At 42.1% G+C, this 14,576-nt stretch overlaps 2 protein-coding genes across 2 annotated transcripts; both read left to right on the top strand.

Annotated features, from left to right (window-relative positions):
* Positions 1-11,807: 11,807 nt before the first annotated feature.
* On the top strand, positions 11,808-13,036 carry LOC117299151 (the record flags this gene model as incomplete). Its single annotated transcript, XM_033782614.1, has 2 exons — positions 11,808-12,191; positions 12,650-13,036. Coding segments are annotated over exons 1-2 (771 nt in total), but the record flags the coding sequence as incomplete, so codon positions are not given.
* Positions 13,037-13,063: 27 nt separating this feature from the next.
* On the top strand, positions 13,064-13,996 carry LOC117299150. The gene has a single exon (XM_033782613.1). The coding sequence runs from the start codon at positions 13,064-13,066 to the stop codon at positions 13,994-13,996; it is 933 nt and encodes a 310-aa protein (XP_033638504.1).
* The last annotated feature ends 580 nt before the right edge of the window (positions 13,997-14,576 follow it).

Raw genomic sequence — 14,576 nt, 5'->3', positions numbered from 1 at the left:
CTACGTGTCCTTTGATCCAGTGCAGCCCAGCGCATCCTCTGCCATGAAAAGACTTGAGGCATGTATTGACGAGATAAGAACATGGTTAACTGCCAATAGTTTGAAGCTGAATGAAGCAAAATCAGATTTCATCTTATTTGGCACCAAGCTCAATATCAATAAAATCAACATCCCGTCAATACAAATAGGATCTGCTAACATTACCCATTCGTTGACATGCCGTTACCTTGGTGTAATTTTTGATTCCCAGCTAACATTCAATGACCACATCTCCAGCATATCCAAGTCAGTAAGGTTTCACCTGCACAATCTTGGATTTATTCGCAGATATTTGAACCGTACAGCAACTGAACAACTTGTGCATGCATTGATTTCATTTCGACTGGATTTTTGCAATTCCCTCCTTCACAACATCCCGCAGTATCAACTAAACAGGCTTCAGCCACTACAGAATGCTGCAGCTCGATTGGTGACGTTAACTAAGCGCTATGATCACATCAGTCCGGTTCTGAAGTCCCTTCATTGGCTGCCTGTGTGTGATCGTATAACTTTCAAGGTTTTGCTGCTGGCTTTTCATACACTTTGTGGACGAGCACCTGAGTACCTCATTGACGCCTTGCCACGCCACACACCAACACGGAACCTGCGGTCATCACAATCTGTTAAACTTATTGTCCCTCGCACCCGTCGCTCATGGGGTACTCGTGCTTTTCAATTTTCTGCCGCATCCCTCTGGAACAACCTACCTTCACACATAATTTCAACGGACTCCACTAACCAGTTCAAGAGATCACTAAAGACTCATTTGTTTACCATATAGTAATACTTGTTTCAGTTACCTGGCTTCATCATGCGTTCAATCTATAATTGGTTCTTTGTTCATTCACCATTTGTATTATATTTATTTATTTTATTCTATAATACATTTCTTTATGGCCAGATGCTGAGGATCTAGGCAAGGGTGTATGTGCTGGAAACCTCTCCCCTTTTTATCACATCATCTTTTTTATCACATTTTTTTAATACCCTTTGTAGTATATTATTTTAAGTCATTGTGTGTTTTCTATACCATTACCTTTTATATGTTTACCTGGAATAGCCAGGTCCTTATTGTGTTTGCCCATTCCTTTTATGTATATATTGAATTTCTCCTTTAATTTGTCTATATTATTTTACTTACTTTATTATGCATTGTCTACATTCTTGAAGTGTTGTATTCTTAGGTTAACGGTTCTTCTTATTTTTCTCCTTCTTAGGACTCCTATAATTGTTTTGTTTTTTGGGTTTTTTTTTTGTTACAAAAATGATAACCACTGTGAGCATGCACCGTGACAGCACCACTATTTTTATTGGGAAACAATGTACATGTGGCTGTCACTCCAAGATGTACACTAAAACTTTAACTGTGTCAATCAATTAACTGAAAAATTACCTCTTTATTTCAGAGAAATAAAATACATCCAATCTTACAATCACTGTACTTCATCTTTCGAGTCCATCATCTACCCTTCAATAGACCCTTCCCATGAAATATGCTAATTACATTCACGCATGCGTACAGCTATTGGTTGGCAAACGCCATAGAGATGTGCACTAAGCAGATGCGCACACGCTTCTGCGTCACACGACTATCAGCTCCATCATTTTGCCAACCAAAGTGTTAGTGCGCACGCGCAATGTGCAATTTACATATTTCATGGGCAGGGTCTATTGTTTGGCCAAGATTATATAGGCACAACTCACAGGCTTCTCGTTTGCTGCCATCAGGTCTTCAAGGCAGCACTGCTCTTCAAGGGCTGGGCTTCGTAGAAGGTGTGGCATAGATTGGGGTTCTGTGCCATAATCGCAATTGGTGTCATCATCGGCGGTATATCCCCATTTCTTCATGCTTGTCTTGCATCGTCCCACCTCTGTGTGTAGTCTATTGAGGGACTTTCATGTTCTCCAGTCCTGCCTATGTCCGGAGGGTAGCTGTGCTTTAGTTGGGAGGGGCAGCTTTTCCTGATGGTGACTGTCGATGCACCTGTTATCCCACAGTGCAAGTCTGGCCACTTCAGGAGAAACTGTCAGTGGTTCAACTGAGCGAAGAAAGCTTCTTCTTGACTGTAGGCGACTGGGTGCTGGTTGGTAGGCATGACATGGATGGCGGATGTCTTTGGTTTGTCCGAGGCGCTCGGTACCGCTGGCTACTGACCTACGTATACCAGGTGGGGCAATGCCAGCCAGGACATGGAGGCTGTCAACATAAGTTGGTTTTAAGCAGCCAGTGATGGATCTGAAACTGTCGCTGAGCCAGGGGTCAACTTTTTTTGCGTGAGAGGATCTTTCCGAGACAGGGCAGGCATACTCTGCAGCAGAGTAGCAAAGCGTGAGATCAGCTGTCCAGGGCATGGATGCTTTGGCACCCCATGATGAGTTTGCTAGTTTCCGTGAAGGAGGTTGTTTCTGGTTCTCACTTTACCTTTCACCTTTGTCAATGTGCTGCTTGTACGAGAGCATCCGGTCCAGGGTCACGCCGAGGTAAACAAGGAAGTTGCAGTTTTCCAGGTTACGCCTATCCATAATCAGGCACAGTTTCCTCCCAGCATCACGATTTCGTAGGTGGAACAGGCTTACCTGGGTCTTGGTAGGATTTGCCTTCAGTTGGTTGTCCGTGTAATAGGTAGTGAGGTTGTCTAGAGCTGATGTGAGGGTGGCCTCGATGTTATCTATGTTGGTGCTCTGGGCTGCAATCCCAAGGTCATCAGCATAGATGAAGCTCCTTGTTCCTTGGGACACTGGTTGGTCATTAGTGTATATGTTGAACAGCACAGGAGCAAGGACACTACCCTGGGGCAGGCCATTCCTTTGTTTCCTCCATCTGCTGCGCTTTCCATTTAGTTCGACAAAGAAGTGCCTGTTTTCCAGTAGCAGTTGTATCAGTTTGATCAGGTGAAAGTCATTTGTCATCTTATATAGCTTGTTGAGGAGTAGCCCCAAAACCCTGACTCTCGACAACTAGGGCTGCATACTCGTCAACAATGGAGTCAAGGTCTTGGAACCTCTCTGATAGCGGTAGAAAAACCGCATATCCACAAGTGTTGATTTTTGGTAGCACCCTCTTCTCAAATTTAATATCTATTTGGACAGTGCTTGGCTCACAGGGCAGCTGCTCCAGCCCTGTGAGCCACATCATAACATCTGAGAGAGTTATATTTATAGCGGTTTCATTTAATTTTGCCTTAGCTTCTCCGGCTGAAATACAAAAATACAGAGTACAAAAAAGAGAGTAAATTTTAAATGTTAAGGATGTTTTTTAAACATGTGTTAGTGTACTTGGACACACTGTCAAAGAGATACAACAGTGTATTCTTAATATTTTAAAGATTTTGGACCCATATCAGCTCCTGTATTAATAAAATAATAACTCGGGAAAATTAGTTGAAAAGGACTGGGTAGTGTCATTGTGATTGAGTGGAACTCCCTCATTCTTTTTTTTTCTAGTTCTTCAAAGAGAAAATACGATTTACAGCTGTGGTTAATTTGTTATACTTCTTTTTGTCTTGTTGATTAATAATTGTTGATGCATACTTATCTGAGGTGGTACATTACTTAATTGCCAAAGACCAAAGTTAACTGATTGATTGATTGAAACCATACATTCTGTATAATTACCTTCTGAGGCTTGCAGAAACATGATCCAACCTTGGGCCACTGTCTCCTGAGCCATGCGGTTGTTGGAGCCTGGTTCACCTGTGAACTCAAAGTTCATGATATCTCGCAATGCTGCGGCAGTCAGTTCCCTTGGTTTCCGGCCTTCCAGGAGCACTGCACACTGACGAGGGGGGTCTTGCATCATTTTTAGCACACCACCAAGTGACAAATAGTTATATATGGTCAACATATCGCCACGAAAACAACATTTAAAAAAGAAAAATAAGAATATTTTTGTACTTCAACATCTGGTTGATTGACTTTATACTAAGTCATTGTTCCTTCCATCTGTTTAGTGTATCCACGGCTGTGGAATAGGGAGAACCATTGATTTTATTGATGGTGGAACTTGTGCTCCAGATGAAATTTGGGCGGAGTTCTTGGATGACTTTGTATGCGAATTTGAGGTCGTCAAATCACCCAAAGAGGAAATCAGCTTAAATGAGGAAATTGTACAAGATGTTTGGCAGTGCTCAAACACCCATTATTAAACAGCCAATAAAGGATGATCTCAAATATATAGATATTACAGTTTTCTAACAGCTGCAGTCCATCCAGGAAACGAAAAAAAATATAACGAGTCTCTTACCTCGCGTTAATACATGGTAAAAATGGGTTTTTCTCCAGAACGCTCCAAGCCAAATTTCTGAAAAACGGTGGGTCAAACAAACCCGCGCGACGAAGGAATGTGACGTCAGTGGCGGCTATTTGGTGTGGAAATGCCAAAGGTCGAGAACTGTGTTCAAAAGCAGTAGGGGAAAATCGTCACTGGTGTCCAGGGTCATTATAATAGATAAGCCGTTTTTGACTCCGGCTGTAAAAGCCGCGCGGCCGGGTGCTTTTTTGACTCGAGTTATTTATAATACTAAATGCAAATTTTTAGAGTAATATAAAATGGTTATTAACCGGTATCTGCGATGTATATTTGGCCATAAAAAGGTAATAGTTGACATATTGAGATCATCCTTTATTGGCTCTTTAACTTACCGTCCATGAACTGATCAAGTTCCATTCTGGGCTTGCATAGAATGTTGTGCTGGACAAGGGCCTTTACCAGTTCTGGTAGGTCACCAGGTCTGACATATGGCTTGCAGTAGCCTGCATCAAACCGACTTGGTATTAGGTCATCTATGGACGCTGCTACTCCAGTTTCGTCAATAGATTCCAGCTGGGTAGGAATAAAAAAAATACAGAAATCTACATAAATGCATGTATACTCCTCAATAGAGGATTAAGAATCTGAGGTTGCTCAACCCATCCAAAACTGATTCAAAATAAATAGTAGTTTGGTACCCCTGGGAGTGGTACGTTATCACCAATGCATTATAAATATTTAGAGGTTTAAAGAAGTGTTGTGGCCGAGCAGTTAAGAACACCGAATTCAAACTCCGGTGTTTCTGATCAGCAGAGTTTGGGTTTGAATCCCCAGCCATGACACCTGTGCCCTTAAGCAAGCACTTAACCATTGCTTCGTCCTTCAGATGGGACGTAAAGCCGTTGGTCCCATGTGCTGTGTAATGCATGTTAAGGAACCCAATGCTCTTATCGAAAAGATGCTGTATGCGCCACAGAACCTTGAAATCCCTTATAAGGTGCTATATAATTGGTTCTTAGAATTCATCACTTCAATATCTCATCTTTCTGAAAGTTTGTATATACTCAGCGCCTTGAGTACCTTGTTGGTAGATACGTGGGCTACATAAGACTTTGATATTATTATTATTTTTGGTTTTTACCGATACACCGATGTGTTTTAGAACTGTATACAACGAACATCGGCGCGGGCACACACATACCATTTTGCAATCGTCACCAAAAAGGAGCGTGGAGGCGAGCAGCGGGTAGAGGTTGGGAGTGAGAATCGAAGTGAAACGATCGGATTTGCGGAGAGCATTAAATTGGAGTTTGGCCAAGTGACTTCCCAGAGGATTAGAACTATCGGTCTACGCTAAATGTCAAGGATAACAAAACACCCAAACCTCTGGAGAAATGTCAACAAACAGTAAGTTCACATTGAATGTCCATAGTTTTTGCTTGTAAAAAGTGGTCAGTTGACATGGATAATGAGGCCACTGCATGGCACTGAATGTTGAACGTTTCAGAACACAAGTTACAATTTTTTGGTAATGCTTCAACATTAGTTAAAGGGACACACCGGCTCACCGTTTACGCAATTTAGGGCTGTAGAATCATCAATAATGTTTTTATAGATGGTTGCTGTAAAATTAAATCATTAAAATGTCACGTAATTAGCGAAAAATGATTAAAACACCTAAAAGCGGCAAAAGGCCAGCGTGTACGTGTTTCCAGCCGTTGCAACTGTCAAATCGTTGTGACATTGTCGCACAATTTTGTAAATCGACTGGTGCTTTGTTTATAGCAACGTTTTACTACGACGCAGCATAAGGATCCAGTCTATCCATAAATTATAAACAACCAACATATACGGATCAGGCAAATCCTTCGACGGTGGAGGTAGTCGTGCTTCGACGTACATCCAAAGATCGTCACGAAGAACACAAAAAACTAACCCTGAAAATGATGGGAAAGCGACAAGTAAATAAAGCATTCCTGGCACAAACTAGGCATACTACTGCAGTGTATAGGCATGATGCAGTTTGGAATGCGATCGTGGCGTACAATCATGCTCCCGACGTGCTACTCCTAGAACTATTTCAGTTTCGTCCGGCTGAAACCGAAATAGTTCTAGGAGTACCGACGTGCCAGGACCCATTCAATGCCTGTAGGCGCCTACAGAGGCACAGAAATTTGCTTAGCACAAAATAGTATTGCATAGCAGAAACCAGCCAAATTTAAAAATTTAAAATGATGTGAACTTGTGGCATAGTGCCCAACTAAATTTTTGAATAGAAAGAAATTTTGTAAGCAGTATTTTTTGCTAAACAGATGAAACTGACGGATAAATGGGCCCTGTTATTCACAGTGAAACATTTTGTAATCTCGGGGGGTGGGGGTCGGGAGGGGAGGGGGGAGGGAATCGTGAGGGATTCAAAAACGTCCTTGTGAGAATGTATTTTGAAACGTAAGCGTAGTTGCAAATCTTGAAACGTAAGCCTAGCTTGACTCGGGATTGAAAGCGTAATTTTTGATTATAGCGTAACAAATCTAAAAAATGTATATGGATTGTATAGTAGCTGCGTAGCTTGGAACGTAACCATATCTTTTGGAATGTAAGCATATCTTGACACGTAAGCGTAGCTAGGTATCTTGGAACGTAAACGTAGCTGCGTATGGAGCGTAAGCGTAACTTGATTCAGGATTGAAGCGTACCTCTTGTAAATATAGCGTAACTTGAGAAGGAACGTAAGCAAAAACTTGAAATGTAGGCGTATTTTGGAACGTCATATCTTGGAAGGTAAGCGTAGCTGGATATCTTGTAACGTAAGCGTAGCTGCGTATGGAACGTAAGCGTAACTTCACTCAGGATTGAAAGCGTACCTTTTGTTATTATAGCGTAACTTGACGAAACGTAAGAGTGTCTTGTAATGTAAGCATAGCTTCGTAACCTTATGTTTTGGAACGTAAGCAGATCTTGGAACGTAAGCATAGCTAGGTATCTTGGAACGTAAACGAAGCTGCGTATGGAAGGTATGCGTAACTTGACTCAGGATTGAAAGCATACCTTTTGTAATTACAGCATAACTTGAGAAGGAACGTAAGCAAAAACTTGGAATGTAAGCGTAGCTTGATATCTTGCAACGTAAACATAGCTGCATATGGAACGTAAGCGTAGCTTGAGTCGGCTTGAAAACGTACCTTTTAATATTATAGCGTAACTTGAAGGAACGCAAGCGTAGCTGAGTAGCTGCGTAGCTTGGAACATTACCAAATAATACCTCAACAATCTCAAAAATAATACTTCATTCACAGAATTACAAAATATTTTTTGACAAATTTATGCTTTGAGAGAATTTTGTTGAACCTTTTTTTTCAACCTTTTGTACAAAATTATTATTCAACTGTTCTTTTTTCGAATGGGGGCTCCGGTTTTTTTAATCCCTTTTTTCTTCTTTATAAAACATTTTTAAATCTACTCACACAATAACACTGTCAATATAACAAAATGCGGTATTTCTACGTTTGGACATCATCAATCTTTTTTTATTGTTACCTAAAAACTCCTAGCAAAATAAAATTAGGAGCCATGAAACAAAACAGAGCATAATATTGGAACGTTGCGATCATAAGGAATAACGGATTCGACATGAGGTGTACAGACTGACAAACCCACGATGACAAACATGTACTCCCAACCCCTCCCAAGCTCACGGCGAGACCCGCAAGCTTGGAGTTCATACCGCCTGGGATTACACCTCCAGCCCCCCAGGAGACACGGCATGCGCGATATGGTATAATGCCCCGAGGCTTACGTTCTGATTGCTCCACGCCGTGGGCTATACAACAAGCTTCCGTTACACGGACTCTTTAAATGCAAATCTTACGTTAGATTTTTCACCATTATTTACATTTTGTAGAGATTACTTGAATACATTATCTTTTTCGTCAATTACTCGCTAATAATTTTAAAAAAAAAAAGATTTAAATTTGGTTTGGTAAGTTACTTTTTGACGGCTGGAAGTAAAACTAGCCCGGAAGGTCACGTGATTGTTTGTACCACTTTTTGGTTAGAACAATCACGCGACATAAGTTTTTGTTTTAAAATGCTCAAAAACGGCCAAATTTGATGATTTTTTTTTATGGAATGTTCTTCTTCATTCCTGGAAGACTGCTGAATTCATTTCTTAGTCTATTTTGTAGCCCAAATAGCCCAATTCGGCCGGTGTGTCCCTTTAATACAACTACACAAATGTGACCCGTCACCACAAAAGGGCAGTAAAGTCAGTCCCTATCAAAATTAAGATTTTATGATCAAATGAAAGGCAATTTTGGGGGCTTTAGAATGAGGGGTCACACAACTCAATAGGTCACTTGGTTCCAAAGTTATGACAATTCAAGCTGAGCTCGGTCAGTTGCATTAATTAAAACAAAAGCTGAGAAAACCAGTGTTTAATGAAAACATCCATTTTTAACAAATTCTCTCTTTCTTAAACATCAATATTTATTGTTACAAATGACAACATTAACATTTAGGTAAACATTAATGTTTCACTTTCACATCAAACAAAAATTCTATCGCCAACTCTATTGTTTTTTTTTTACAGATTGTAATTTTGGGAGGTGGAGGTGGGGGTGGGGTGGGGGAAGGAGTCATGGGGGAGGAGTCAGGGTGGGGGGCGGCGGAGTCAGGGTTTCGTGAGGGTTGCCGTATGGCTGGGGGTGGTGCTCAGTTGTGGGGGTGGTGGCAGTCAAAGGGGGTAGCAGGCGAGGGGGGGGGTAGGGGGTGGGGGTGGGTGGTGGGCGGAGTCAGGGGGCGGAATCAGGGGGGGGCGGAGTCAAGTTGTGGGGGGGCAGGGTGTCGAGGTTCAACTATGGATGGAATTTTAAGCGGAAGTGCGACCTTCTTAAACCTTGTTGTTCCTGCTGAATTCCAGGTTCCTAAGTTTGTGTACGTCGCCATTTTGAAAAGCGCCCTCTATCACCAAACTTGTGCGGCGAGACTTTAGGTCCGAGAATACAACACTTAACAAATTAATACACTTAAGTCACAGTTTTCATTTTCTGGTCATTTAAGACCCTTATTATTCACTTGAAATGATGCCTGGCCAATTACATTCTTCTTTTGCTACTTTGAAAGAACAAAGTTTATGAATTACCTTGAGAAACTGAGTGAAGATGTATAGTATCAATCTAAGTGAGAGGTTGAAAAAAAACTATTTCCACCACCATATCAACACCCAAGAACTGCTACTATAAGTAACTGCTACTTGTCAAGAGGGGGTACGATAAACATGTACACACACAAATTACATGATCTTGGCACTAACACCATCACTCGTCTTCAACTTCATCCTCCTCATCATCCCTATTGCGCTTCCTTTTTGTTGTCTCTTCCTGGGTAGGAAGGGGGCAAGTGAGGTCCGCCCTTTGGTCTTGTGCACAAACTGCTCGAATGCTTTTGTGCAAGTACCACTGCCTTTTCAGGCTCAGACCTGGTGGGGGAATAACCTCTGGCAGGCCAGATGGGAAAGACGTCGTTAGTAGCAGCTGTGTGGTTATTTTCCCGCTATCACTAAATTCCCTAGTCAACACAGACCCTGGAGCAGTCTTGCTGAAATTTAGATGGTGCATTGCCTTGAAGCCTACAAGAGATTTGAAGTAGGGCTCAAGGAATGACTTCCAGTCATAAATTGGCACTGTGACATCTCCAAGCTCTGTGCCGACAATCTGAGGGATGTTCACGCCTGATCTGCAAACATCAGCTATGTCATCAAGACATGACACATGAGATCTAATGTATTGCTGCTTCAACAGGCCAAAACTCCAATCAGGCGCAAACTTTGTGTGGCCGGCAACTAAAAAAACCCAAGTGAATTTCATCATGCAGACCTGTCAAGACCCTCCACATTAAGTACCAAACCATAAACTTGTTTTTATTTTGCCCACTACAGTTTTCACAGTGGAGGTTAAGTATACGCTCACCCAAACTGTAGTTGGCAAAATAAAAATGCAAGTATGAGATGACAGCGTTTGCCCCTTTGGTGGTGACCATGCCCTCATCAATCAGGAAGTTGACTTGCCGACTAAGCCCCTCACAGTGTATCCCAAATATCCCACATTTCCTTGGGGTCAGAAAATAGATGGGTCCCGGCTGCTCTGGATCATGTGGATAGAAAATCTGCAATGATCAATACAATTTTTTTAGTTGTATTAAACCAAATAATAAATGTTTATGAGTGCAACGATGCAAATATTTTCATGAGTTGATGATGGAATGTTCTTTTCAACGAGGCGGAGCAGAGTTGAATGGAACATTGCATCTTTCAACGAATAAAAATATTCGCACTATTGCCTGCAAGAAGAAAAACATTCAATATTTTTTCAATATAATATCAAAGTGGTTCTTTGTTAATCTGTTTAGAGGACACCTTTAAAGCAAGCAAAGCGTAGGGCCTACAATATTTTATTGTGACGTTACACCCATTACTTTGGATTTAACAGGGACTAAGTGTGTTTTGTCTGCGTATGTTGAGACTTGCAGTCGGGCACATGAAGTATGTGCCTACCTGCAGAAACTGTCTTGCCGCATTAAAGGAAACAAGCATGCAGTGCTGTGGTACGCACCGTGCAATAGAATTTATTGGATGGAATGAAAAATGCTCCATGAATGGGACGAAAATGCTCGGTGAATGAGTTGAGTGTACATGTAGTGGTACTTTAGTTGCTATCACGTGACGGACAATCCTCCAATCAAAATTTATGCAAGGATCTGCATGACTGGCTGACCGAACGAACAAACAAACAAATAAACTACAAACCTGTTGGGCAAAGTCAAAACTGTAATGCATTGCTCCCTCCCTGGAGTTTGGCAGATGTTGTCCAAGCTGGGCTGGATTGTCTTTTACCACCTCCTTAGCAGCGATGACGCTGTCCCGGTAAACTTGTCTTTCCATGTCAACAACTCGCAGGGATGTGATTCTTCCGTTTTTTGACGGAAATCCGTTTTTTTCCTCCTCAAAAGTCCATCAACGTGAATCGTGTGAATTCGTTGAGAAAATAGGGGGGTAGAATGTGATAATTAAATATTCATATCGATGTCTGTTTGCCGAAATCGTCCAAAATGTACTTAACTTGCGTTGTTTTATTATGCATTTTAACACACGTAACTTTAACGTCAGCGCGAGTGTAATGTGGTTCGCTCGACCCCGCGGCCCGGCCGAGGTTTGCGAATAATTATATAAGGTAGTTCCTTTGCCAAAACTCGTGATTCACGCAAATGGGTGCAACCTCGTCCACAATAGCAAACCCTGGAACTCTTTCCTTGAACCCCTAAATGGACGCGGGGCGTGTGTGGTCTAATCTGAGTGGCCTTAACTGTCCTGGGAAAAAAAATGTACACGATCGAGCGGGCTGAGAATGAAGTCGGGTGCCTTTTAACGCACCCACCGTTGTAATATATCTCACCTCTGGGTACCAGCCGTCGCACACATGTTTTTGAGCCACCGCTGATTTCTCTCATTGAATTTGTTTCCAACATGGCCGCGCTTAAAAAGACGGTCCTGTTGTATGGAGACGCGTCCGTTCAAGAGATCGATAATGGAGTAAAGAACAAGTTTCGCTGGGAATGGCTCCAAGAGACAGTCACAATTGATGGATATCAACATAAGCTAAGAGATTGTTTTCAAAAAATAGCGACCGCTGGCAAGGTGTGTTGCAACTATTGCAACGACACCATCAACTACTCGGCGAACGGGAAACGAGCACTCGTCTCGCATGTCAAGCAGGCTAAACACTTAAAAGCATGGCATGTGAGGCGAGACAACATGAAGTTGGTGGTGGACTCGGGCGGCGTAATAACGACTGAAACCAGGAACGCCGTGAGAACTGTCCCACTTATAGACAGAGTTGCAGATAGCCAGGTAAGCTCCGATTTCACGTACTTGTTGTTAACTGTGCCTATGAATATGACTGAGTATGGGCAAATGTCTTCTTCTACTTCGAAGTTCTAGTTATGATGTGATAATAATATGTTCATATTTTAAAAAATTGTTTATGTCGTTTTAATGTATCATTTTTGCCTTTTTGGGGGTAATTTTTTTAGAGAAAACAAAATTTTTGGTAGAGTGTCAAACGTTTTAGCATGATTTATTACAACTTACTTAACTCTGGTTTTGATTTGAATAATCCATGTTATTCAAATTTGAGTCGGTCAAAATGGGCTCACCGCCCCTAGGGGAACCCCTGGCCAATTTATTTTTGATAGGCGAGTACATGCAGCAATTTTTATGCAGCGCATAATTTTTTGGAAGAAGTGCATCAATGGTATTGTCGGTTTTACGTGTTGAGTGAATCGTCTTAAACTATTCCAATTTTTCAGGCAATGGTTCTCGGAGTAATTGCAGAACACAGTATGCCCATGACCATGGCCCCAGTTGTCATAGCCCTTGCAAAGGAGCTTGCGAAGGATTCAAAGATGCTGAGCACTCTTTCCATGGACAGGACTTCGGCAGGATACAAGATGTACGGTCTCGAGAAAACATTTCGAGACAAGACACTTGCCCATATCAAGCATAGTCCATTCTGTCTGAATATTGATGAAAGCACCAGCAGCAACAACAAACGAGTCTTGGGTGTGCTGGTTAGCTATTACTCTGCTGATGAAGGTCGAGTTATGGTTGAACATCTCGCAGCTCTGGAGTTAATTAGAGTTACAACGCAGTCAGTTATGAAAGCACTGAATGATCTCTTTAAGGAACATCAGATCCCCTGGACAAACGTCATGGCTATACTTATGGCTTCTTGCAACGTCATGCGAGGATCAAAGAATGGTTTGGAGGTAAAGATCAGGCAAGAAAAGAATCCTGAACTATTAGACATTGATGGAGACGTATGCCATCACATCCATAATGCAAGCAAGAAGTTTTGTGAGCCATTCAAGTATTACGTTGAAGGCCTCTTCAATGATGTTTTCAATGACCATCGATGGTCTGTAGATCTAAGAGAACTTCTCCAAGAGGTTTGCTCCCTCCTTAACATCAGCTTCACAGTGTCAGAGCGATTCATCAGTCATAGATGGCTCTCCTGCTATGACTGTGCACTTTCATCACTGCGGCTGTGGGATGCCTACCAGGTTTTCTACTTTGGTTTTATGACGAAGGAGGACATGGCATTTTATCTTAGTGAGATGATAGCTATTTTCCGGAAGCATGATGTCAGCCTCGCTGCCAAGGAAAGGCTGAAGCAGATTTGGAAATTGAACGGTTCCAAGAACATGACCAATGATGGAAAGAAGCGGAAAAAACATATAATTTCCAAAGTTATCTTTCAGGCCAAGAAGTCTATCCTAACTCTCAGCTTTTACCAGTCAGTCCTCCCACTTCTGAAGAGCTACGTTGTCCTCTTTCAGTCCAAACAGCCAATGGTACACATACTGGCAGACCGACAGGAGCAACTGTTCAGAGACTTTATATCCTGTTATGTGAAGCAGGAGGAAATATTGAACAAGACACCCTCTCAGCTGAAGACAATGCCCCTAACTGAAGATAATGGTCAGTTTCTCAAGGAAAAGGAAATGTTTGTTGGAAACAAAGCTGGGCATATCCTGAAGAACACAAATACTGCTGATTCCATTGCGCTGAACTTCAGAAGACAAGTGTCGACCGCCAATATAGTAATATGTGGGGACTCTCAAATGATTACAAACGGCCAAACACTAGACTTATAACGAGAGGAACAACTTTAATGTGACGACAAAACGTACACCGTGAAAGAAGATGGCGTAGCCAATGTTTACAATATAACTGGACGCATGAGGGCGCTATAACATAACTGGCGCGACTACTTCTTTTTCTTCTATTCTATGGAAAAACAATACATAAGTACAAGGCCGAGCATCTACATGTACTGTACATGCAGAAAAAAAGGCAATGTGACCTGTGGGAAGCAAACAAGTTACAGTCATTGTTCAAAAACGCTGTCTCGCGTACAATGAGTTAGTGATCAGCTGTCAAAGAACAAGGGAAAAAAATGAAGAGCAAAAAACTGAGGCTGTCATAGGGGTGGACTACCCTCGAGCCTAAAAGCATGGGGATTATTCTGCCCCGTAAAACAAAAGCAAAAACACTATAACGAAGTGAGGTTCGGGAACTAATAGTCCAGAACAAAGTCTTTCAGGTGTTTTGGCAGGCTGCGCTGACGACTGGAGCGCCTATGAGTAGGTACAGTGGAACAGGGCTGGGCTGGTGTGGGTGGCTCTTCATCAGTGACGGGAGTGGGTGTCTCGCTTGAACCCATAGCGCTGTGAG

Source organism: Asterias rubens, chromosome 14 (genome assembly GCF_902459465.1).
Source record: "Asterias rubens chromosome 14, eAstRub1.3, whole genome shotgun sequence".
NCBI lineage: Eukaryota > Metazoa > Echinodermata > Asteroidea > Forcipulatida > Asteriidae > Asterias > Asterias rubens.
This window is presented reverse-complemented; position numbering and strand designations above follow the sequence as displayed.